Source organism: Agelaius tricolor, unplaced genomic scaffold (genome assembly GCF_023055355.1).
Source record: "Agelaius tricolor isolate 1412-34295 unplaced genomic scaffold, bAgeTri1.0.p SCAF_6, whole genome shotgun sequence".
Lineage (NCBI taxonomy): Eukaryota > Metazoa > Chordata > Aves > Passeriformes > Icteridae > Agelaius > Agelaius tricolor.
In genome coordinates, this window is record NW_027269266.1 from 29,418,173 (window position 1) to 29,443,937 (window position 25,765).

Genomic DNA, 25,765 nt, shown 5'->3' on the forward strand with positions numbered 1-25,765 from the left:
GTGTGTAGGTATAACCAAAACCTGATGAAAGTATGCATGTATCTGCTACTCCCCCAGGAGAAATATTTAATTTAGAGTGTTTCTTGAGAAGTCTGGGCCTGTCTAAATGGGAAAATTTACCAACTTAACTATACTGCTGTAATTCCCTATGGGGATGGAAGGAATAAGTGTATCCATGAAGAAAGTTGTAGCTCTGGCAGTAAATTTCTCAGGGCAGACAAACCCTTCAGGTTTTGTCCATAACTTGAAAATTCAGACCTGATATTCATAAGACATAATTGATGAAGTTGCAACACAGAGACAACACAGCTGCTTAACCTTAGGGAAAAAAGCAAGGAGGCCTAGTTGTTACTTGACAACATATCCCAGCATATAAAATACTATCATCATCTAATTTGGCGTTGTTTTGTGCCCTCTTAATGCTCTGTAGATCTCCATTTTATTTGGATTAGACATGGACTATTTGAATTAAACTCAACTGATTTGGGTTGTTAGACTCAACTTCATGAAGCAGCCTGTGCTCATCCCATTTCTGTGGTGGAAGGGTCAATAAAGTAATGGGTTTTGCCAGCAGGGGGTTATCAAGTGCAAGAGGCATTGTACTGTGATCCTAAATGTATGCAACCTGGGCAGTGAAGCAGACCTACAAAAGACCTACACTATTTCCTTAGTTAGTCAGTGACAGACATTACACAGAGATGCTTTGCAGACTCAGAGAAATTATCCTATCCATCTTAACTTGCATGAATTCATGTATCCAGAGCTGCCTTCAGAGGCTTCCAAACCCATTTCTCTTTTTGCCAGACCATGTAGACACATTATAACTTCTCTTGTTTTTCCTCAGGTGGTGGAACAAACTCCTGCCTGTGCCCAGAACAGAAGGACCTGCATTGTGACCACTCACCACCCATGACCAGCACCAAGCACAGTTACTCTTCCAGTTGTTACCAATGAAAAATAATAAAAAGAATTTACCAGCAGTAATGGCAAGACATGAAGCATATTTTAATTTAGCAAATGCACAAACATTGCCATAAAACATCAGTAGCTTGAGGTCTTCTTTAGAAATGAGCTGTCAGAAAGGGAAGGAAAAAAAAAAAAGAGCAGTTAGTATCAAAAGGGCGTTGTCTGACCTGCTGGATTTACAGGCTTTATTCCACAGTACTTAGGTCCTATTTAGGACAGGGAGTCTTTCAACCTGATCAGTATTCTTGCCTTCAGAGAATAAATATACACTTTTTATATTGAGCTGAATATGAATGTGGCTGCAGACAATTTTTCACCTTTTCACTCAACTGCTTACTCCCTCTTTTTCTCCTCCATAAAATATGCAACTGAGCAGACTCCCTTGGAACTAACAGTGACAGATATAATTAATTAGCTGCATAATCTTAAATTGTTGTTCTAGTTTTTATGTTAATTTTTGTAAGAGGAGGTTTAAATCATTAAACTGAACTCTTGGTGCTAAGGACTGTAGTGATAGACCTGATTTGGAAGCACAAATCAAACAAATTAAAATCTGTAAACTATTTTTTTCTGGTTTCAGGCTACATCTCAGCTCTGTTGAAATTTAACTTATTATTTTCTTTTCTAACCCTTTTCAGTCCCAATTTAAATTGCTACAGGTGGATTTTAGAGATTCGTGTTCTATCCCTGGATACCACAAATGTTTGCATCCCATGCTTCAATTTCTCTTTGTGTAAATCTGTATTACTGCTCACTACTTCAAACTTTAAAGCACCTTAAGAACAAGGGATAGAGAAATCCTAATAAGGAGCAAATATGATAAAAAATACTTGCTATGATAGTGACATTTTACAGAAAAGCTCAAGGATTGTGACAAATTTTCATTCATCAAAATCTCTTTTTTCTTGATTTGTATTTTCTTTTACACATTTGTAGATCAATTATAAGTTAATTGACAAAGTGGTTAGCACACATTGTGGCAATATGAACTAAGTGTAAGTGCACAACCTCAAGGCTATGTTGAGCTTCTTTAAGGGACAATTGGAAAGGAGAATAATTTTTTACTGGCTTTATCAGTCAGTTTTCAGCATATAAAAACATTAAAATTTCATGGTTTCCTTATGATTTTCCTTCTGCTTTTTTCTTGGAAGAAATATCTGTTCACTCTACTCAACCCATAACAGAAGACTGCTTACTCTCTCAGAGATGCACACAATCCCACAGCAGCCAAGCATATACCAAAATATCAAAAAGTGTTAATAAAACATGTTCTTTGAAAAACTGGACAAATCACATGAAAAACAGGGTGTATAAGTGTTTGAGTTTCAATCTCTTGTGATGCTAAATCCTTCAGTGTGCCCAGTTCAATAAAGATCATTACTACAATTATTTGGAAAATGGTAGGGGTTTTGGTTTGCATTTATTATGTGACCCATATAGTTATTGAAGTTACATGGAGGAGGAAATGAGAGTGATAAATTCCTTAATAATCAGTCATATTATGACTCAGTCATGGGTTAAGAAATTAGAAATGCATTTTCAGATTTGTTGAAGTACTAAACATCTTTGAAAATTTTGTGTCTAAATAATCTGTGTACCTTTTTAATGTAGAATAATCTTAGCTGAAATACATAAGGATTGATAACTGAGGCACTTCTAAACGTTCTATGCCGGACATGGCCCACTTCTGAGTTTAGAGTAGACTTATCTTCTAAAAACATTTACTGAACCATAACTAATTCACCCTGTGGTGTACAAAGCCTAGAATAAACACTGCTCAATCTCACTTAAAGGATTTATTAGACTTGCAGGTGAAGTGTCTAAAGCAGACCTTCAACTCTCTCAGACACAAATAGGTATCCAGTGCTGATGATTCCTAACCATCAGCAACCTCTGCTTCACTCTCCTTGTTGAAAGGACTGCTTTGCCCTGATATCTAACCTAAATCATCTTTGCTGTTTTCTGCTGGGTATTTTCCAGCTGGCACACACCCTTATGAAGTCTTTTGCCCAAAGCCAGGTCACATGTTCTAGCTGAGGCATTTGCAGTGCAGAGCAGAAAGATTATTTGCCATGCTTTGCAGTCTCTATTCCTGCCTAGTGTGTGTCAGGAGGGTGTTTTGCAACAGCATGGTATTGTTGCAACTGGTCACTCCCTGCTGAGTTTAGTTCCTAGAACTTGTTCTTATTGAATATTGCCCTATTTTTTCAGACAATTTATCCAGTTAGTCAAGGTAATTTTGAATTCTAATCCTGTCCTCCGGCATCCAGTCTTTCTCAACTTGACATTTTCTGGAAATTTAATAAGCATGCTCTTCTTCCCATCTAGGTCATTAATGAAAATATTGAATATAACACAGCCAGGGCAAACTCTTGCAGAATTCCATTTATGCATCTGTTTAGATGAGGAATTCATGGCAGAGCAATCAGTAGAAGTTAGTAGGCAGATGCATCTAAGTGTTACAATTATCTCTTCTTCTAAGTCAGCACACTTTGACTTGAATGCAAACAATTCAGATTCAAGCTGAACCGTTTAAAAATCCAAATATGATTGCATCTGTTCTCATCTGAGCAGTCTGTTTCACAAGGGACCCATTTCAAAGCTCATTATAGTTAATGACTGGCTCCTATAAATTTCAGTGGGCCATGAATCAGGGTTGAAAAAAGGCTAAACATGATCCTTCACTGACACGAAAATAAAGTTTTGCAGAAGTCAGCATTTGATTTTTTTAAAAAATATTTTGATTAATTAAACTAACAAGTCAGCAAAACTGGTCAAAAATTGATTTTTCTCAAACTTTGTATTTTCCCCAAATGATCAAGGAATAAATTGAACACATTTCAAATTTATTATGCAAACATCTAAGATAAATGAATAACCCACTCAAACCTAATTATCCAAAAAATATCTCAGCATGAGCTGATGGTGGGCCTCATTGAAACAGACCTGTGAGTTCAGAGTCAGCCTCTCTAGCTCTCACAGAGTTTGAAATGTTAAATATAGATTAGAGTTTCCTATAGCCTCTGGCAGTCAATTTTGCAATTTTGTAGCTGATGGCTTATCTACATAGATTCAGATATAGTAAACTCATTGTAGAGGACTGCTGTTATTGTCCTCAAATAGGAATCCCTTCAACTAATTTCTGCCTAGACTACATTTTATTTCCTTTTAAAAATAAAAGTGGTCAAAGAGTTAAAAGTAGCAAGAATTTTACTGTAGCCTTTTTGATGATTCCAGAAAACGGTTCTTTTCATTCCAATGGCTAGTTATCATCACTGTTAAAATTTTGCAGCCTGGAGTCTAAACTTGGCTCATTTCAGCTGAGTTCACACACAATGACAGGATCAGAGGACCCTTTCCCTTTTATATTTCTGTTTTCCATACAATTACTTCAGGTGTAACCCCTAATTCTCCTCTTTCACTAGACAGAAGTGTCCTTACAGTCTTTTTTATCCAGCCCCCAGCTGTGGATCTTCACTAAATACCCCTTACATTTCCCTGCATCATCCTTCAATCTGATTTCACCAGAAATTATTCACCAGGTTCTAATGCTATCACTAAATTACAAGCTGAGGAAATCACACAAGCTGTGTGACAGGATTTTTAAAATAGCTTCATTTCAAATGAAGGCAATGAGACCCTGGAACAGTTTGCCCAGACATGTTTTGGGTGTCCCATCCCTGGCGGTGTTCAAGGCCAGGCTGGAAGCATCTTGGAGCCACCTGGTCTAGTGAGATGTGCCTTTGCCAGTGGCAGGGAGTTGGAACTAGGTGATCTTTAGTGTCCCTTGCAACACAAACCATTCTATGGTTCTGTGAATTAACACTAGATATCTACAACATTCGAATTCAAGTCCTCTGCCCTTACTCACTGGAGGCAGGCATCACCACAGTTTTCTGTGACTTATCTCCTACTGTTTGGACTATCTTTACAGATCCTTTCAGCTGCCCTTTTCTTTCCTGCCGTATTTCAGGATGCATTTCTGTACCTTACCTTCCACACTGCCCTCTATGTGTGCACTGCTCTCTGCATTTATTGATGAAGACCTATTGCTTTCTCTTTGTGTGAACTTGCACAAACCAGGGTAGCAGCAAGAGAGCAGTCACTGATGAGCATAGGGCAGCCCACCAGAGACTCTGGGCAAGAGACTGTCCTATAAAAACTTGGAGTGACAAAACAAACTGCAAACCAGACTGTTCTTTCAAGAGTGAAAGGGGAGGGAGGATGGAATAGAGGAAAAGGGGGACTATCAAGAGACAGGGTAGAGTCATGTCTTCAAATAGACAGATTGTGTTTGTTAAAGATAAGCTTATGATATTTCACCTTTGTATTTTTTACATCAAAATTTTAATAATAATAATATTTCACTAAGTAATAAGTAATATTTCATCTTGGTGTATTTTTTTTGACTGCAAGAGAGTTATCTTTCTCTGAATTTCAATTACCTTGATTGACCTCTTCAGGGTGCCTTATGTGTCAGGTGTTCTGCTCATCCATCACTTTGCTATGGGAAGTGTTCCTCTTCTATGGATGCAAACTTAGAATGTCAGAAGGGTTTTGCTTCTTCTTTACATAACACTGAATATTTTCCTTGTGTGATGCAGTTTAGTAATTTGGTGGTCTAGCTGGAAATATCTGACTTGTAGTTTGAAATCTGGAAAATTTTAAACCATGTAACAGCTGTGAATCTTCAGCTGGGACAGCCATTCATGTACCCTGCACAAAGATACTGCTGTTCACCTGGGCCCTCCACCCTCTTGTCCTGCTCACTTGTTTCAACTTGTTTTGAGTGCTTTAGGAAACAAATTGTGAATATGCCTATGGGGAAGGTGTTTGGGTGTTTTTGCAAGTACTCAAGTAGACACTTGCTGTGATAGTGTTACTTCCACATGAGCTTTGCCAGAGAGTCTAGCCTATGATCCTATGAAAACATACCATTCATCTTTCAGTAGACAGGACAAGTATTGACCTGAGCACACAGCACAAGACCTGCAATGCTCACTGAAGTTTTCATGCTAATGATAAATCTAATTAGGAATTAGTGAAAAGACCTTTTCTGTGTCAAAAATATGGGGAGGAAAAAATAAATATATTCTTATAGACTTCGTTTGTAACTTTTAGGTACCTGCCTCAGCATCTCTTTTTCAGTTTTATTTTCAGGGAGAAAAAATTGGCACTTTTTTTGTGGAAAGTGCTGTGAAAATGTGAAAACCTTCTCAAAATAATTTTGCAAATAAAGCAAAGTAAGCTTGTCTTCTCATAAAATTTACCAGGTTCATAACTTGGTGAAGACAGAGTTTGCTAAATTTAGATTTTATTTTCATCACAACAGAGTGTAAAACAATCCATTTCAGTCAAAAGGCACCATTCCATGATAAATTTTCAGCTAAACCAGCTGAGATTTGATAGTTGCAGTTCAGCCTAGGAAAGGGAGGCTTCCCAAGACAACCACGTGGAAGTGAAAATTGCCTCTGACAGAACTGTATTACAGGCATATTTGATGATTATGCAACATGTATGTGTGACTGAGACTTCTCTCCCTCCCTCAGCATGTCACATATTTGGCTAAGAAGAGCCCCTTTATGCCTGGAGGCACAACTGCAGTGCCTGTTTTTGTGCCCAGCAGCACCAGCCTCACCCTCATGAGAGCAGTCCTGGTCACCCACCAGCACCCCTTCCTCCTGCTGGTTTAACCAAGCCTCTGACTGCTCAGATTCACTCTGGGGGTCCTAACTCCCTGTCTTGGTAGAGTTCCACAGACAGGAGATTTTATATGTTTAGATATATAGCTTTCCAGTTGAATTTTGAAAGTACCCTGGGTATTGCAGTAGTTCATTTGGACTGCAGTATAATTTATGCACATCTCCACTTCTCTTCCTCAAAAATGTGTACTTCATGCTGCTGCATAAAGTCTTCCAGTCTTGGAAGAAGTATCAGAGCTGCTCCTTACACAGTAGCAAAGGGTTTCTTTTCAACAGTCCTTAATCCATCCCAAACTTACAGCTTCCCACAACTGCTCTAGTCCTGTGACACAGAATATCATCACAATAGAGGTCTTATACCCCCAGCTTCCCACAGGGAGGAATGAAACTGGTCCTGGTGGCAGGATTTGCAGTATGTGAGGTGCCTTCCTGTTAGATAAAAGTGAAATCTAAGGTCCTTATGCTCAGGGAAAATCACTGAGTTCAGTTTATCAAACAAAAAGTATTCCAGAATTTTTCCACATGCAAAACCAAGTTGCAAGGCAGAATCTCTTAAGAAAAGTGATCTGCAACTCGGTGACTTTAGTTTGCAAGCCTATTTGTACCAGATTCTGAAGTGAATTGTCTTTTGTTAATTAATTAATTCATAAGTCTGAGTTAAGTGTACTACAATTCCCTGCTGAATTTCCCTTATTAGAACAATCCATCCCACAGCCTCAGTTACACAGATCAGCTTTACATAATGGGAAAGGTACTTGTCAAATATAAATGCAATCTCAAAAAAACAGGCAGTCTCTCATCATACTAGGGACATATTCTTGTATTAGTCAAAAAATGTAAAGGTTATTCTGATTTCATTAAATACTGTTTGCCAGTCTGCATGTGTGGAAATAAATTTGTCTGTAATTTGAAGTGATTTCTTATGGAAATAATTCTCACATAATCAAACCACCAGTCTGCCTCTGTACCTCTCAGCACAGGAACTCTTGTATCTGTTGGCTGGTTTGAGGCACAATTAGCTTATTAAAAATGAAGAAAATAAGCAGCTAAGTAGTGGAGTTTGTTCCTATATCCCAGTTAACCTCATGCCTTGTTACAAGTTAAAGTATCTCACCAGCCTGGCAGCTTTTGTTACTGCTCCCATTTCGGAAGAAGATTTCATCAGCATTTACATCTCTGTTGAGATACAGATCTCTTTCTTCTCTGGCAGGAATACAGAAGAAACCATACATCATTTGATCTCTGGAGCTTAGTTTTGTCAGTGTTCATTGAGCAGTTAGACCATGCCCCAGGACAAATGACTGAAATTCTGTTCACTTCTCAGCTTGGGCACCCCTGCTCTGACTACTTGGAAGTCCTGCCTTGCTGGAACCCAGGCCTCTGGTGAGTCACAGGAAAGGGAGGCACACTGCTGTGACCTTCCTCTCATCATCCATTAAAAGCACTTCCCTGTGGTTGTGTGGGGGGCTGAATCCTGGTAGCATACAGTGGGAATCCTCAAAGCATGTGAACAGGGTCAAGCTCATGAGGGACGAGCAGGATGACACCAAAGTGGCCATACAGAGCCTGAGAGCATGTAGGGACATCCATGCCTGGGCATGCAGGGACCTGTGCAGTAAGGTGCTTGCTGGGTTTGGCAGCAGCCAAGTGCCTGTGTTTTATTTCCTGTTCCTATTCTCTTCACTGGGTTTCATCTTGCCTCTTTTTTTTTTTTTTTTTTTTTCAGAACGAGAGAAAACTTTACCTACTTTCTCTGCTGGTGCTGTACTTTCTGGAAATGTAGATTATGGCTCAGAAAACAGAAATAACAACCTAGATAAACCCATGCCATCAGGGGAAGACCACAGTAAGATCAGCCTTGAAACCCTCCCAAAACCAAGATCCTTCCTTCTCCCATGTGCTTGTGCCCTAAAGCACATTGTCATGAAGGTACAGCCTGATGTGTTATTGACTCTTCAGCTCAGTCTTCACCCAGGAAAAGCCCCAATAAAAGCAATGTTTCATGAGAATGAAAATTTGTCCTACACGGACTAAACAGAGATTTTATCAGAGAAGTTATTGCAGTTGGGCTAGAAATGACAGCTGACAAAAAAACATTTTAAAAAAGTATAGCAGGTTTAGTGAGATCATGGTGACTTACTATAAAAAGGGGAGATGTGTCTAAATTAATAAGTTATGTGCCAAAAATGTATCTAGTTGATGCAACTATTCCCTTCTGATCTCTTCTGTGCCTGAAGAAACACAATAAATTATATAAAAGTATTTTTAACAGAACTTTCTTGAATTGAGCCTGACTTCAGAAGCGCATTTTCCTCTGCTGTCAAATGGAAAAATCCACACATGTAATTTTAAATTTATTGCAGCAGATGAAATAATTGTACTTACTGATTGTGTTTGGCCCACAATCAGTAAGTACAATTCACCAGCTATTTTACAAAAGGCTGAAACTTTTTCATTCATCTTTAGCTGTTGAATCTCGCTCTCGCTCCTTTACATGAGAAGAAGTGATGATGTGCATATTTTCTTGAAGTTTTGGGTCGCTTTTAAAACTTCTGTTAATTGTCCCATGAGCACTTTGACAGCAGGTCAGCAATTATGTTATGAAACAAGCGTGTCTTTCTGCCTACAAATGACAAAATTAAAACAAAATAGATAAATACTACCAGATGAAAATACTTGTTAATTAAGACCACTAACCATGGGGTTTTTTTCATGGCTTTCATATTTTATTAAATTTTGATTGAAAGATATTGAAAGTAAGTAGTCTAAACCTGTAAAATGTGTATTATCTCTAGAAGGCAACACAACTTCTATTGTCCACAATCATTTTATGTAGTATTACTGACAACAGGAAATCATTGCCTGCTGTACATTTAAGACCAAAAAATACTGCAACAAGAGAAGGAAAATCTTTTGTTCTTTGTATCTATATTTCAATTTAAATGTATGTGTAACAGATTTTTTTTACACTCCTTCTCTGATATGCCCTGATGCTGAATGCAATGTACCTTGGAATATTTACCTCACAATAGACTAGAGGATACACATGTGGAAGCTTAGCATCTTAGAAGTCCATCATCTTTCTTACCTGACTCATACACTCAGAAAAAGCTAATGTCTGCCACAGTAAGTGAAAATTAGCAGGGCCTGACATGAATGCTAGCCAAGTTGTGATTTAATGTCTATAAAACATTATGAACCCTTACATACTGTGTTTTGTAATTGAACTCATGTTTGGGTACTCAGTCGCTCTCCAGAACAGAAACAAGATCCACAGCATGACTTTGACATCAATTAAGCTTTTCTCATTTATGAGGAGAAACAGACTGAATTTTTGGGTTTCTGTGTCATGAAGGGAGAAGGACTAGGCAGAACTAAAAACAAATTTATTGCAGCTACCTTTTTAAGGACGTCCTTGATGAGACCAAGTTTTTCAGGATCCAAGTCTTTCAGAATTCACAGAGTTTTGAAAGCTCTTTTTAAATAAAGATATGCTGCTTGCATGTGCTTTCAATTCATTCATTCATTCACTCATTCATTCATTCATTCACTCATTCATTCATTCATTCGTTCATCCATTCATCCATTCTTCTAAATATTCTGTTCTTGGCAAAACGGGACGTAAATTTAGTCTGCAGCTGTTCCCACAGGCTGTTGAGTTTAATTGAAAGTAGAAGTGATCCACTGTCAAAGTGGGCATTAAAACAGAAGTCTGCTGGAAATCTTGGGCTTGGTGCACGAGGTTGATAAACTCCCTGGCTGCTTGAGCCAGGACTGTGACACAGTTCGTGAGTGACACTGTTCGTGAGTGACACCAGTGCTCTGGAGGGAAGGAGTCCTGCTCTGCACCCCTCTAAAAAGTGAGACCTGTGTTTGTCCTGACACCGAAGATGGCTGTGCAGAGTTAACAGTGTGCCGCTGCATTCAGCGCAATTGAAAACTGTGCTTGGCAAGTGTTTTCTCCGTTTGGCTTTGTCCTTTCATATGTATACGGACAAGCAAATTAAACCCCATTCTTAGTGCGGTAATGGTCGGACTATGCAAAGCAAAGCAAACACACACAGCAGACAGTGATGCTGGCTCTTACTGAAGTTTCAGGTACCAACCTACTACCAGGTAGGGATTTCCTCCTTGGGACAGCCTGTTTGCACTGCCCACCTAAACTCTGCATCAAATCTAATACCTTTCACTGCTCAGCAATCCCACCTTATATTTATTTATCTGGAGAAACCAAAAATCACTACTGGCAAATAATTGTGGCTTGCCTCCTTTACCCTGAGGAAAGAGAGGTTCACAGAACTCACTTGGCAGGTCTGAGAAGGCAGTTGAGTGGAGTCTGGTGGTTATGTTTTTGCAATAAGCAAGACTTGCAAGGATAGGCAGCATCCTCTCAACAGGTTGATGGCTGTAATGGAGAAGAAAATCTTCATACCTGTTGCCAGGCATCTATGTCTGATCTTTGAGTATGAGCGTGAAAATACCTAAAAACAAAAACCACAGACAAACAAACAAAAAAAAACCCACCACAAAACAAAACCAAAAAGAAAAATCCTAAATCTCTGAAAAGTAGAGGCGAGAAGGCGACTAAGGGGTTAAAAATTTCGAGAGCTATGTAAGAAGGGACAGCAGTGAAAAAAGAAAAATTCCTGCGCTTCTGAGTGTTAAAACATCTTCCTTCGAGTAGTTAAAAATCCGACTGCCTGCTCCTTGCAATCGGAGGCAGGGAAGCCGGCGGGGATATTACTTCAGTACCTCATTCGCAGGCTGAAGGGGTTTTATTTGCCGGCCGCCTTTCCTTTGAGAGGACACCTTTGCCGCTGTGCCCATTCCGCGGCGTTGTCACCGTGTCGCTCCGTCCCCCCGCGCCCCGGGAGCCGCCGCCGGTGCCTCCCGTTAGCCCTTCCCAAACCGGGTGCCAACAGGGTTGTAAGAATTTAATAACGTACTATATATTTTGATTAAAAAAAAAAAAAAAGTGCTTTCTAAAACTAAAGCCAGGAGCAGCGTTATTTAACTGTGGAGCAATTTTAATTATCAGGAACACACTTTCTGCCTTTCACACGCACAAATCTGTGAAGAGAACACCTGAGCTACCCTGAGAAGATAAATTTACAAAAATATAGGAAAGTACTTCGGAGCGTCTCGTCGGGACAGTTTTCTGCAACAAACGCGAGGAAAAAAAGAAAAAAAAAAAAAAAGGAAAAAATTTTTAAAAAGCCGTCTCCGAGACAGCGTTCAACTACATGAATGAGTTTAGCAACTCAGCCAAAAGCCCTTGTCACCCTGTCACCTCCCCCGCCCAGCAGCTTTCAAAGAATTCGGGGATGAAGCATCTAAAATAAATCCCCAATCCTTCCCTAGTAGCTGCTTTTGCACTTCCAGCGTCTCTTCATCCGAGACAAGGATATCGTCCTGCCTCGGCGGGGATCCCCGGCCGCCCCATTTCCAGCCGCTGTGTGAACGCTCGGCAGAGCCTGGGGGGGTGCGGGCACCTTCTTCATCTCACCTATTTCCAGGCGATTTCACGGAGATTCATTCTCCCATACAGGCTTGGAGCTGCTCATCTGCCCGCAGAAACGAATACTGGACCATTTGCTCTGCAAAAAAATAAGCCCACCGTCCTAAGGAGTGTCGCGACGTGTCCCTCGAGGGAAAGCCGGGCACCTCGTCCGGGGGGAGAGAACTGGCTGTGATTTGGAGTAGAACACCCTGAGTTTGAAGGACACGCCGGCGCCCGGTGCCAGGACGGGTGGGACCGGGCAGGGCCAGCCCCGCGCCTCCCGCCGCTCCCGCACGGGTTCCCTCCCGGGGCCGGCTCGGTCCCCTCGGGGCTCCCGCTGCCCACGGGGCGCACACGCCGGGTGGCGCTGCGAGCCCGCGGCAGCTCCGGCCGCGCCGCCCCCGCTCCCCGGTGTGCGCCAGCGTGTCCGCGGAAAAGGGGGCGGAAAAGGGGAAGGGGCAATGGGGAGGCAGCTAATCGCTCCCGAAAGAAGCAACGGTGCGGCGATGGGGAGAAAGTCCGGGCGAGGTGCAGAGCCTTCTGCTCAGCAGCAACCGGGATGTGCGAGTGGCCGGCTTGATTGTCAGCGGAAGGAGAGCTGGTAAGGCGTGGGAGAACAGCACTGGGTGCATAGGCACACACATGCACATCCTCCTGTCTCAAGGCGTAAAGCAAAGTATGTAGTCGGCAATAATAATAATAACAATAATACTTAAAGAAAAAAGTGTTCTTCTCCTCGTCCCTGCAAAAGACATTTGCACGGCTTGACATCGCCCCAGAAACAAAAGTTGTTCAAAAGAAACCTCCCGCCCAAGCACCTCTCTTTCCATAATAAGGGATGAACACTCACAAGCCTTCTTTCTGCGTCCCCGACATACAGGGCAGCCCCGAGGCTCCAGCCGGGAGCGGGGGCTGCTCCCAGCATCGCCTCCCTGGGGACACCGACTTCGCGCAAGCGTCGGGGCTCCCCGTCTGCTTTTTGCACTTTGCAGAGCAGTATCGCTCAGGCTGAAAAGCAGAATTCTCGGATTGCCAAAATCAAGATTACGCCACAGGGGGTTGGTCCATTATTCAGCTCCTCACCGGGCCTTGCAGGCAATATAAATATGCTTCTTGAAAAATTGTGCCCTTCTCAAAAAGAAATACAGGGTCCCAGTCTGTTTCGAAATCCACAAGTGTAAAATGGAATTACTCTGTATTTAAAGTGCCCCACTAAAGCTCCTATCCACTTGCCATTATCCCCTATTTCCCTAATCCCTTTTTAAAAAAAGTAATTTCAAGTGGCAGTTAGAAAACCATACAACAGGAAACACAATAATTGTCCTAAATAGCGCAGTTTTCCTCAATACACACCTTCCTGATGTGCAAAAATTTCTCCATACACTTTAGCAAAAGATAGACAGTTTGCTTAAAACGATGCCATAACAAGTGAAAAATTAGTGTTCTACTTTTTAAAGCAGATATTACAAAATGTGCTCTCCTCCATGGAATTGTTGAGTAATTTTTAATATATCTTTATGATTAAAAAAACAAAGTGCAATGGAGTGAGCTTAGAAAGCAATCCCAATTTATTCTAAGAAATATAAGGTTGTTCTGATACAGCAAAAGAGTTTTTTGTCCTTCTATCATAAATCTGGCAAGAACATGGGCAACTGCACACCTAATTTGCTCACACCTTTTCCCAGCTCCTTCTTTGCAAAGATAAACCAGAGGTTGCTTCACAGAATGTAACTGAAATGTGGCAGGTCTTGGCAAGTGCATACTTACTTTCAGCCACTCGTACTGAAAGATTTGTTGGACTGCATCAAGTATCCTTACTCCATCACCTTTACAGCTGTGAACGTGTTGACGGCTGGATTAGCCACCACATCCACAAATAAAGCATTTGATATTTCGGTTCTTGTTTTCTGCTTTCACATTCCTAGACTGGAATCGAGGAGAAGTCAGCACGTTTTGACTGCTGCTTAGTCTCGTCAGGCACAGGCGGAGGGTAGCAGGAAAGGCACTATCAGCAGGCAGAAATGAAGTGGCGTTTTACATCACTTCAGCTCCACACATCTCCCGTCACTGCTCTATTGAAAATTTAAACTGGAAAATGACAATAAAAAGCCGGAATAATGGGTAAAGCAAGACACGAAATTCGATAGACATTGCTACGAGCTTGAAGGGAAGCGACTTAAAAGGTCAGAGAGCAAACGGGAATGGCCACAATCATCTGAAGGCTGTTGGAAGGTAAGTTGATGGACACCGGTTTGACCCGCAGGTCAGCAAACTAGTTTAACTCTACCTTGATCTGCACAACGCAGAGACAAGTTCCCGGCTCCTATCAAGCAACTCAATGCCCTTATCTGGAAGGGTTTAGTAAAAGTAAATCCATTACAAAAAGGAGCTATTCAGCCTTCAAGTGCTGGGTTTTGCTAGTAAAAGAAAGGAAAAATATGTGTGTTCTCACACACCCTGGATGCAAACTGGCAGCTCCCAAACAGCAGCAGCACACGCTCTTTCCTGGGCCAAGGATGAATTTTGCTGCTGGCTCTATCCCACTGCCAAACATTCCCAAGATGGAGCAACCAGTGCCCTAAAGAAACCATCAAGTTCCTGGACAATAGCATTTTGATAGCACTTTCTTTTCAGGTGCGTATTGGAGAAGCAGTATTAGAAGTTATCCTCTGCTCCATTACCCTTTTTACTAGGTGCTCAGACCATTTCATCAGGACCAAAATTTCCAAGTAACATAACCACTGCCTCTCACTCCAAATGGGGAAATCAGGTGCTGCTCCACCACCCCATTTACATGGTATTAAAAACCAAAAAAAATCAGAGCAAACTGTTGCTTTGTTTCAGTAGCAAACTTTGCAGGCCTCTCCTGGTTGCATTTGTAATGAAGAAAAATCCGAATGCAGTTCAGAAAAAGTCAACCAGAGCAACTCTTGTTTCTAGTGGTTGTTAACAGTCCCATCTAACCCCTACACCATGCAGGGGACCAAAATGTTGAATGCCTCTGGAGTTGACTGGTCTGTGCTTTTTTGCCCTGCAGTTTAATACCTGTTGTTTAAGGTACTACCAGGGACCATGTGTTTTACACGTGTGCACAAAAGATCATTCTGCTATGCAGATTACATGCTCTAGCCCTAATTTTCCAGTACCCTGACAGCGAGCATCACCTCCCTAGGTAAGAGAAGAGGCCAGATTTCCAAACAGAAATAACACGACCTCCAGACGCTTCCCCACCCCCATCCCCCCACTCCCCAAAGAAGGTGGTAAAAGAAAGTGTTAGGAGTTTGAGGGGTTTGGGTTGGTTTCGGTTTGGTGTTTTGGGGGTTTTTGCCAAAACGCTAAGCAAATGCACAATTGTGTTTTTATTGTTGTCCAGGGGGAGCTTGTGGAAAAGATTTAAAGGACACAGCAAGGGCGGCAGCGCTTGACCGGCTGGCTGACAGCACCCCGCAGCCCCTGAAATTGCCCAGATTCCCGGTCCTGTGGGGAAAACGCCCCCGAACAAGAAGGGAGTTTTCACACACAGCCGCGAAGTTTCCCAGCCCTGAGACCTGAAGAAGTTAGTGCTCGCTACGGCAATTAGCATCGCCCCCAGCCACAACCACCTCAGCTCAAAACAAAAGCGGAGGACCACTTTTTCTTTTGTCTTTTAAAGCAATAATGACCCTCAGCATTTCAATATTAAATCTCCTTTCACAATGGATCTGGAGGGATGTGAAAAATAATTTCAAGGAGGAGGTATATGCAAAGCAGCTGCTCAAACATACTCAGATTTGTGAGAGGCACTGTAAAATTAGTCTGATAAGAACAATTTAACAATTTTCTAAAAGAAGAGCTAATGTCCTTCATTTAGTTTCCTCTGCTGGTGCATTTTAAAAAGCATGAAACAGAACAACTTACCCATTTTAATGCCTCAAAGCTGCTCTTAGTATGTGCTAAAATTTACGTTCGTTGTATGCGCACTTTTCTCTGAAACTCTAGAGAACAACTCATGCCATATGAGTTCAAAACAAATCATTGACTGTAACGATGGACTTACAAAGAAGAAAAACAACTGGCTGACCTAAGGTAGAATGATTTTCTGGAGTTTATTAATACCATTTAAAATATTACAGATAAAAATCAATTACATTTCATGCATTTAAAATGCAAATCTAAAATGTTCCAGCGAAGGGCTTTTCATTTCAATGTGAAATATCCAAATTATTTCAACATTACAATGAGACAATTAGTTTGCAGCATTGCAAACCGCTAATGTAGTGTCAGGAGTGTTTATTAACATTTACCAATATTATTTTCAGGAAATACACATAGGCCAACGTTAGTTCAGTTTCACTTGGACAGTTTATTTAATACATGGGTTGTGGCAAACCCACTTTATGAAATATAGGAGAACTCTCACCGTAACTATACCTGAACTGCCAGCAAATGCAAATAAGTACATGCTCCATTAAATTAAATGTCATTCAACATTTATCAAATATTGTTTGCTTAATTACAGTTGTATGCCTAGCTAAATTAATATTCAAGCAAAACCTATATCCTGAAGAGTGATTTGATGCACACTTCAAGAGAGGAGTCCAGAAAAAAAAAATGCAGTGAACCAGGACTGCAACAAGAATGTTTTCTCGTGACAGGAAAAGAAATAAAAATTAAAAAGAAAAAAAAGCTCAAGTGTACTTCAATATATTTTCAAATATTTACTGGAAGAAATTTACAAGAAAAATACTATACAAAATCGTCTCCTGGACAACTGCACCTCACACCGATATATTGGTGGAGTTTAATTAATTGTTAGCTAATCTAGAACGATTTCCCAGTGGTACAAACCTATAGGTTCAGACGCATTTTACAAATATTTAATTTTCCTATTCCCCCCCGGCCTCCCTTTTTTGGCATTGGAAATACATCTTCGCTTGAAACCCACGATTCTTCTTCATCTGTCTGAAGTTAAAAAAAAATATACGACTTTCAACCTAATTATTTTCAACGTATTCCGCGATTCCTGCTCAAACGAGAATTATACAAATATGCTGGCAAACGCAGTGAAATTCGGACTCGAGGAGGTAAACGATTCGTTAAAATTAAAAAAAAAAAAAAAAAAAAAAAAAAAAAGAGGAAGGGAAATAAGCACACTGCCGCTCCGGTCCCGGGGAGCAGACGGGCTCCGAGCAGGCACCGGGCTGAGAGCAGGTCCGAGAGTCAGCTCGGCGCTGCGCGGGGCACGGAGCGCGGCTGGCGGCGCTGCCGTCGGAGGCCCCGCCGCGGAGCAGCCCCGGCCCGCCTGCCCGCCCCGCCGGGGCACCGAGCGCGGCTCTGCCGGCGCCAGCGGCGGAGGGAGGGAGTACGGGACGGTTTCCAGCAGCAAAGCGAGAGGGGACGTGGGTGTTTTTTCCGCTCTAAAAGCAACACGAGGCGGGGGGGTCTCAAGGCGAAGGGGAAAGGAGGCGGCGGCGGGGCCGCCCCATGGGGGGTCGCGGCTCTCCGCCCTTGCCGAGCCGCTCCCCTGCCCCCGTCTCGGGGGTTGCGCGGCCCGGCCGCACCGGGGTTGCCCGGGAGGGCAGCGGAGCGGCCGCGGGGCTGAGCGCCGTTCTTGCGGAGCCGTGCCAGCTACTTACGTGTCCGCGTCCCCGCCGCAGGGCTGCGCGCTCGGGGGCTGCGCGACCAGGAGGGCGGCGGGACTGGGGGGCGCGACGGCCCCGAGCCTCCGCCCGTCACTCCAGCCCGTTGCGGTGGCCGGGCTCGGGGGGCGGCAGCAGCTCCGGGGAGTGGCAGGGCGGACTGCCGGCCGCGCTGTGCTCGCTGTCGGTGTCGCTGCCCTTCTTGCCGCCGGGGCCGGGGCCGCCGCCGGGGCCGCCGCCGCCGGGGCCCCCGGCGCCTCCGGGGCCGCTGTGGGTCTTGACGTGCTTGCTGAGGTGGTCGCTGCGCATGAAGCGCTTGTTGCAGACGGGGCAGGCGAAGCGCTTCTCGCCCGTGTGGGTCCGCAGGTGCCGCTGCAGCTCGTCGGAGCGGGTGAAGCGCTTGCCGCAGAAGAGCCAGTTGCAGACGAAGGGCCGCTCGCCCGTGTGCCAGCGCAGGTGCGCCTTCAGGTGCGAGGTTTTGCCGTAGACCTTGCCGCAGCCGGGGATGTGGCAGCTGTGCAGCCCCTTGCGGCGCAGGCTGGCCCCCGCCGGCCCCAGCCGCTCGGCCTCCTGGCAATTGGGGCAGTCGCAGGTGGCGCGCCCCGAGTAGCGGCGGGCGGAGGACCGCGGCGAAGCGGCCAGCGGCGCGGCGGGGCCGCCGCCCAGCATGGAGCCCCCGGCGCCGGCCAGCGGCGAGGGGGCCGAGTCCGGGTAGGAGCCGGGCAGCACCGGCTTAAATCCGTCCATGAGATGCTGCCCGGCGGGGCTGAGGAGGTGCGAGGAGGCGCCGCTGCTGAAGGCCGAGTGGCCCAGGCCCGAGTAATCCGAGTTATAGCCGCCCAGTGGCGAGTGGAGCGAGGTCTGGAGTCCGCCGGGCGCCGGGTGCAGCGAGCCAGGCAGCGCGGCCGCGCCGTTGGGGCTCTGCACGTCGATCCAGCCGGCGCCCACGTCCCACCAGCTGGAGGCGCCCGCTGAGCCAACCTCGCCGGCGCCGAGCCCCGGGTGCGAGGGCTTGAACCAGGACTCGTAGGGGTGCGCCATGCCCACCCGCGGGTAGATGCCCTGCAGCCCCTCCACCGACGTGTGCACCTTGGAGATGAAGACGGGCTGGTGCGCCGCCGCCTCCTGTCCTGCCGCCCCACCGCCGCCGCCTCCGCCGCCGCCGCCGCCACCGGCGCTGCCCGGCGCCTGGAAGACGGAGTAGTCGTTGGCGAAGGGCGAGCTGGCGGCCGCCGCGCTGCTGGAGGTGAGCGAGAAGGCGCTGGAGCCCGGCGAGCCGCCGCAGCTGAACGAGTCCGAGACGAGGGCGGCCGCCGCCGCCGCCGCCGCTGCCGCCGCCGCCGAGGAGCCGTTCCGCGCCGCGCCCGCCACGCCGAAGCCCGGGAGGCCGGAGCCCACGGCCCCGCAGCTGCCCGCCGAGGCTGAGGAGGAGGAGCGTTTCCAGGGGTGGAAGCCTTTGCCGAAGGAGGACGTGCTGTCCGAAAGGGCGGACGGCGAGGGGCTGGGGCTGCCGATCTTGTTGCAGGTCGCGGCGAGCATGGCCAGCGGCGTGGAGCCTACCCGCGGTTCCTCCTGCGGGCACAGAGGGGAGAGGGCCGTCCCGCCGGCGTCAGGGATGGAGCGGCCCCGCGCCGCCGCCCCGCGCCCCGCGCTCCGCGCCCGGCACCGCTCCGCCGCCCGGCCCCGCTCCGCTCCGCTCCGCCGCCCGGCCCCGCTCCGCTCCGCTCCGCCGCCCGGCTCCGGGCGCAAAGTTTCGCGACTCCCGCGGGAGGGTCCCTTCGCTGGGGCCGGCACCGCAGTTCTGCCTCCAAACGCCTACCGGGGCTTTTTTTCACCATCCAACTCCCCTCCCCCGAAGGAGCTCAGGAAGGGTTAAAAAGGGGGAAGAAAAAAAGAGAGGGGAAAAAAGTTGCGTCTGTTACCGTAGCTTTAAAGATGCCCCCGGCACGGCGGCAGCTACGTTTCAGCCTGCTCCCTTTCCCCGGGACGTGGCTGGTCCCCGTCCCTCAGGCCAGTAAGGCTGTTTTCTTAAATACAGAATCGCAGGACTATCAAATTACTGTTTCGTTATTTGTTTTTTTTTTTTTTTCTTTAAGCGTCCTTTAAATCAGCCTAATTTACGTAGCAACGATAATGAAATACATTTATAAATTTAACATATGTAAATATGTATGCATACACGAGTTGAACGTACCTGCTAGACACGGTGGGTTGTGTTATTTTAAAGGGAAATAAAAAGCCACAATCTGTTGCAATTTTTTTTAAAAATTGCACGCAAAAAACCCCGATAGTGCTGGGTTTGGGATTATTTTTTTTGTTTGTTGTTTTTTTTCTTCCAGCAGTCACATGTAAAGAAGAAAAGCCACTTCTTCGGGGGCACAGGAACAGCACAGCCTAGGCGCTGTAGGTTGTTTCTACAAATGCCCTTAAAACCTTTTCTTGCTCACTGAAAAGTGACTCTGCCCCCTTTTCCCCCTCTCACTCTTTCTTTTCACCTAAATTCACTTGTACTTAAGCTAAAAAAAGAAAAAAAAAAAAAAAAGAAAAAAAGAATAAGAAAAAAAAAAACAGGCTGAATAGAGGAGACTGATAGCCCCGGTCAAGACAGGGGTTATTTTAACCCCCTCCAATCGACAATAAAAAGAAACCAATTAAACCAGCAAGAGAAAAAAATCCTTAGACTCACCCCTAGAAGTGAAGTTGCCATCACACAAAAGTGCCCTCCTCTCAGAGGATCTTTTTTATATTGATAAATCAGAGGCAGTGTTTTTTTTAGAGGTGTGCAATACAATGATCAGTTCCGCCCATTCCACCACAATTGTAGCTCCCTCGCCGGCTTTGAAGTGCCGCTGAGCCACCGCCAGCCAATCCCCGCCACCGCCGCCTCGCTCGCCGACGTGACTGCGTGAAGTCAGCAGCGCCGTCGAGCCGGGCCGTCGGGCCCCGCCGGCGCTGATGACCTCACGCACTCACGTCGGCGAGCGGCGCGGGCTGCGGTGCCGGTCCGCAGGGACCGCTCACCCCGGGTCGGGCTACTTCGTCCCGGCCGCCCTATCCATCACCCCCCCACCCACAGCCGTGTGCGCAGTTTGACAACAGTTGCTTTTGAGGTTGTTTTTTTTTTTCCCCTCGGAGCGGTTTATGTTTGAATTTTTATACCATCATGATCATCATCATAATCTCAGTCATACTGTGATAATCGGCACGGCGAGAGCGGTAGCATCCCGTTTCTCCACTAGTCCCCCTTTCCCCCCTTCCCGATCCCTTCTGGTCAGCCCCTCTTCTCCCGTTGTCCCGGCATACAGGGGGGAGAACACTTTAGGTCACTGCTGCCTGTCGTTCCCTCCCTTCTCGCCCTCGCCGACCGCGCTTTCAGGCGCGATTCTTGGCGGAGGAGTCGCACAAGCGGAGTCCACCCGGGCGGCCCCGGCACAACCAGGGGCTGGCTTCCCGCCGCCTCGTCCCCGCCGAAGGTGAGCGCTTTGCTCTCCTCGGCTCCTCGCCCAGCCCTGGGAGGCTGCGGGGAAGGTCAGAGCCCTCTCCCCCTGGCCCTGCGGGACCCCGCTCGGCCCGGCCCTGCTCGCCCAGGTGCTCTCACCCCCGCGGGTTTTCCACGGCTTTGCTTAGCTTTCCAGGGGATGTTTTTCCTCTTTCTCTCGGCTCCGGTTTTGACCCGTTTCCGTGTCGTGGGGATATTGACTGTACATCATATCTATTGATCAAGGGAGTAATGTACATTATCATACTTTGAAGTAAGAGTGAAGTAAATTAATGAACTGCTTTCTTTCTCTGAAAGCTGACGCTTACCATAAATGTCGCGTTTCTCTCTGCGAGCTGCTCTGAATGATTTTAGCCTGTTGAGAAGGCGTGACAGGCCAGCCCAGAAGGAGGAAGGGGTGGGGGAAGGAGGGAACTCCGTTTAACAAATAAAAAGAATTAACTTCATTGCTTTGGTCTCCTTCTATAATGATATTCATTTTACAGACCTAACGTACACTTGTTTAAATTTCGGATTTAATTTAATCAATACTATCACCCGCAAAGAGGGGAAGAACATTTCCCGGAGATACTCCCTTGTATGAATACTTATTAACTTTTTATCTCCACTTTCTTTCTCTGCTGAAGATGGGGAGAAACTATTAAGACATAGATCAGAAAGCGTAAGAGCAAAACAAGCATCGTGAGCATTACATTTTAGATGAACACAAAATCGCATTTTGTGGTGTGCCAGGTTAGGTAAAAAGATCGACACGCATTCCTTTCAGCCCCAGAAAGTCTGAGAGACTTTGCCATACACCGGGGAAGTAGAAGCCTTTAGTGATATATCTCTTTTTAGGACAGCCTCGCCGGGTGGGTCTTCCATTCGCATCCGTATTTTGTCTGCACTTGTCTGCCCAGAGGAAACGTGTCCTTTTTTGATCTTTTCGTGTTTGTTTGTTCTGATGCTTGCCTTGACTCCTTTGATTTGGGGTCGAAAATCCTTAATTTTCAGTGCGCTTTTCCTTTAAAAGCACCATGTGGGAAATTATGAAAAACTCGTTGCAAAAATAGTCGTGGGAGTCTTTACAAGGGAACTCAACTGAGAGGGAGGAAAAAAAAAAAGGCAAATACATCAGAACAGAAATCACAAAACTCCTGCCAGTGGGCATCCTCCTGCTACTCTGATAATTTCCCCGAAACTGGAAAAGCAGCAGCTTCTGAACTTTGAGAGCGGTGAGCTGATATTTTCTGAATTGGCCACGGAAACATCTGTAACCTTCCTCCTTTGTATACATTGCCTGCTGGGCAAAGGATTTAAGCAAGCTTACAATTTTGTTTGCATTTGCCTTATTGACCACTGCACTTAAGGGTGCAGTACATCAACATAATATGCAGGTGGGGGCGGCGGGGCGGCGGGGGTGGGGGGGGGGGGAAGCCAGCAAAGAGAGGTTTTCCAGAAATTAATTAAAACTTTTTTTTCCCCCCCATTTGAAGTTTAATGTACGGGAGGAGATAAATGTTCGTGCCGTTTCTTGAAAACCTGTGGGATCCACTCTCAATAAAGCTAAAATCTATTAGCATTCTGTATGCATCTGCAGCATAAATTTCATTTGAATTTCAAATTTAATAAACCAGGAGGTTTTTAATCATCCCTGGTTTTATTTGTTTGATATTAACATGCTTATTGACCGGGTCTGTTGACCAGTTTGATCATTACAGGACAGCAAAAAGTTAATTAAAACGACCACAGCTCCTTAATCATATCATCTGTCTCATCCATGTCGCTCCCTTTATTACAGCCTATGATGGATAGTCTCCCAGATTAATTTCTCTGTTTCTTCGATTTGGACAACAGCTTTTTGGACCTAATTTACATCCTGGGAACAACTTGCTCAAGTCTACCTAACATCTTGAGCCTACAATGTAGATTAGCAATCTCGGAACTTTAGACACAACGATAGCTGTCGCTAACCTTTCGGGAAGGGGGGTGGATTTTCTTGGAGCATACCCCGATTCTCCGCGCTGCGACCGGCAAGCGGACAGAGATGGATAGACCCTTGTACCAGAGGTCCTCGCCTGTCTACAGACAGCGCTACCGGGGTGTAGAGGAGGATTTCTCTTTGAGGAAACAGAGGTCTGTGCTATTTGAAAGGGCGTAGCTGGAAAAATTAAGCTGCAGGCTGACCACGCCGTGTGCTGAATGTCCGTGTTAGCGGGGGAAAGCGTTTCAGGCCACCCTTGCGCCAATTTAGGGACACACGGGTGGGAGCCAGACTCTCCTGTCGCCTCCCTGGCGGTGCGGCTCCGCTCCGCCGTCTGTCAAGTGTCCAGCGAGGAGGAAGCCTCGCTCCTCGGCGTCCAGCGGCTCCCAGCTCCGCTCCCGTGGTCACGGGGCAAAGCCTCTAGGAGGGGGCCTTGTCCTCGCCTCCCTGGGCTCCGTGCTCTGGAAAAGGCTGCCTTGCCCCCGTGCTTGCCCCACCGCCCCGTATCTGCTGCCCTGGGCTGGGTAGGTGGGGGCCAGGAAGTGTCCCCTTCGCCCGACACCTTCACCTAGAATCTATCACCTGGAAGATTTACGGAGGGGTGACAAACAACTCTCCCGGCGCACGAGGGCTCGGCTTGCTCGGGGAACGGAGAAAGGGGAATGGGACATAAACGAGACCAAACGGCCACCAGTCAGAAAGGACCGCGCTGTGCCTGGCGGTCACCGAGCAAAGAGGGTGGTTAATGTCTTCCTTTAACCTCCACCTACACCTCTGCACTGCTGTGCTCCACCTGGGACGTTTCCCTCCCTGCCTCACTGGGCACTTTCGTGGACACCGGAGCTCCCTGTCGGGCACGGGTGCGGCGCGGCGGGAGCGGACGGTGCGTGTGCGCCGCTGCCTCCACCTATTGCCTCGGTGGATTTTTTCTCCCGTAGGTGTAAACGTGCCCCAGGTACCCGGCAACCCTGCCGGTGTGCCCGTCCCGCTGCCCGCCACGCTTTTCCCAGCCTGGAGCGGCCTGACTGCTCCTCCGCGCAGCCGGCGGGGAGAGGCGCCCGGCAGAGCCCGGGCTTCTCTTCTCTCTGGAGAGAGGACACGCCGACCTGCCTGCAGCCGGCGGAGGGGATTCAAGAGTCACTTCGACGTCTTTCCTCGTTTGTTTATTTATTTGTCTGGATCTGTGTAAAAAAAAAAAAAAAAAAAAAAAAAAAAAAAAGCAGCTAGCTGCGTCTCCGAAAGGTCCCTGTAATTAAATTTAAATTAGCCGGGAAGACACCGCGCACATGCTGGTGTGTGCATGCCTGGGGAGGGAGAGGAAGAGGCACCTTCACACCCACTCTGTTTACATCGCCGGTGTGCGCCTAGATCCGATCCGCATCTCCTCCTTCTTCTCCCCGTTTCTTCCCCTGCCCTCCCCACCCCCGCCCCCAGCCCGCTCTCCCGGTACGCTATCGCTGTGCACGCATCGGCTCCTGGGCGGTCATGTAAGTACCGGGAGGCGCCGGCGGGGAGAGCGAGCGCCCGGGCTGAGAGCGCCGGCACCGGGCGGGGCACAGCGCGGAGCCCCCGCCGCCGCTCCTTCGGTCCTGCCTAGAATAGATTTGTTTAAGCTGCTTTCTGGTTTGTTTTTTCTTTTTTTTTTTTTTTTTCCCTATTATATATCACCTTCTCCCAGGCACCACTTACAGTTAAAAACTACTAAATTCTTCTCCTCAGAGGTATTGATTTCTTTTCATTCTGCTCCGTTAGGAGAGGAGGTAATGCTTCCAGATTACCCCGCGTCTCCTCCAGACGGTTGACAATTGCAATCGCAGTTTCGGGAAGATAAATGTTACTTTGGGAATTGTGCTTAATTACAAATAATCTAGGAGCTGCTCCGGGTCCGATGGTTTAACCACACGTGTTCAAATCATAGTACAAGCTTTTCAAGAGGGTGCCAAGATATAGTAACCGTTTGGAAAATCGGTGTGTAAGACAGGACGTTCCCATTAAACAGGCTGCCTGAAGTTGGGTCACGCCCCGAAATACATGCTATTTATTTATAAACATACAAATATATAAATCTATATACACATGAGCGCCTGTGGATATGTGCGCGTATATGAATGTGTGTGACAGACACTCGCATATGCAAATCCTAAAACACTTAAAATCGTAGCCTACGGAGAACATAGAAAAAAAGGCAGGCTTTCTACGCATGTATGTATGTATTATGTACGTATGTATTTCTTTGTTCTCCCAACCGCACAGAAGTGTCAATCTGGGAAAAAAAATTAAAGCATTTTTGCTTGCTGCTGTTTGTGGCGTGGAAGAACCCCTGGTCTTCCAGGAAAGACGTACCTCCGAAGCACTGTGCCAGGAAGGTTTTGCCCTCGTCCGTTCACACACTCAGTGTGCACCACAGCCGTCTCCTGAATGCAGAACTCCTGCGATTTGACTTGAGAGACCCTAATATTGATATATTTACTGTTCCTCTTACAATGTAGCTGCCACCTTTCCCTGTCGTTATTTGCC

At 46.2% G+C, this 25,765-nt stretch overlaps 1 protein-coding gene across 3 annotated transcripts; it reads right to left on the reverse strand.

Annotated features, from left to right (window-relative positions):
- Positions 1-855: 855 nt before the first annotated feature.
- On the reverse strand, positions 856-20,839 carry SP8 (Sp8 transcription factor). Of its 3 annotated transcripts, XR_011679502.1 has the most exons (5): positions 20,473-20,839; positions 12,175-12,265; positions 10,973-11,073; positions 5,412-5,620; positions 856-1,072 (listed from the first exon to the last, which is right to left on the reverse strand). XR_011679502.1 is itself a non-coding variant. In XM_071429161.1 (2 exons), exons 1-2 carry the CDS (start codon positions 20,491-20,493, stop codon positions 17,880-17,882), a joined length of 1,500 nt encoding a protein of 499 aa, XP_071285262.1. In that variant the 5' UTR covers positions 20,494-20,838; the 3' UTR covers positions 17,618-17,879. The 3 variants fall into 3 exon arrangements, 2 of the variants coding, with proteins under 2 accessions (XP_071285262.1, XP_071285263.1); XM_071429161.1 differs by lacking the exons at positions 856-1,072; positions 5,412-5,620; positions 10,973-11,073; positions 12,175-12,265 and adding an exon at positions 17,618-19,358 and having other exon boundaries at positions 20,473-20,838; XM_071429162.1 differs by lacking the exons at positions 856-1,072; positions 5,412-5,620; positions 10,973-11,073; positions 12,175-12,265 and adding an exon at positions 17,618-19,358 and having other exon boundaries at positions 19,981-20,837.
- Positions 20,840-25,765: the final 4,926 nt, after the last annotated feature.

Bases quoted from the DNA above. Each gene is read 5' to 3' on its own strand.
- SP8 (XM_071429161.1), bottom strand. From the start codon at position 20,493: ATGGCAACTTCACTTCTAGGG. The intron at 19,359-20,472 runs GTGAGTCTAAGG...CTGTGCCCGCAG, and splicing joins TGGCAACTTCACTTCTAGGG to GAGGAACCGCGGGTAGGCTC.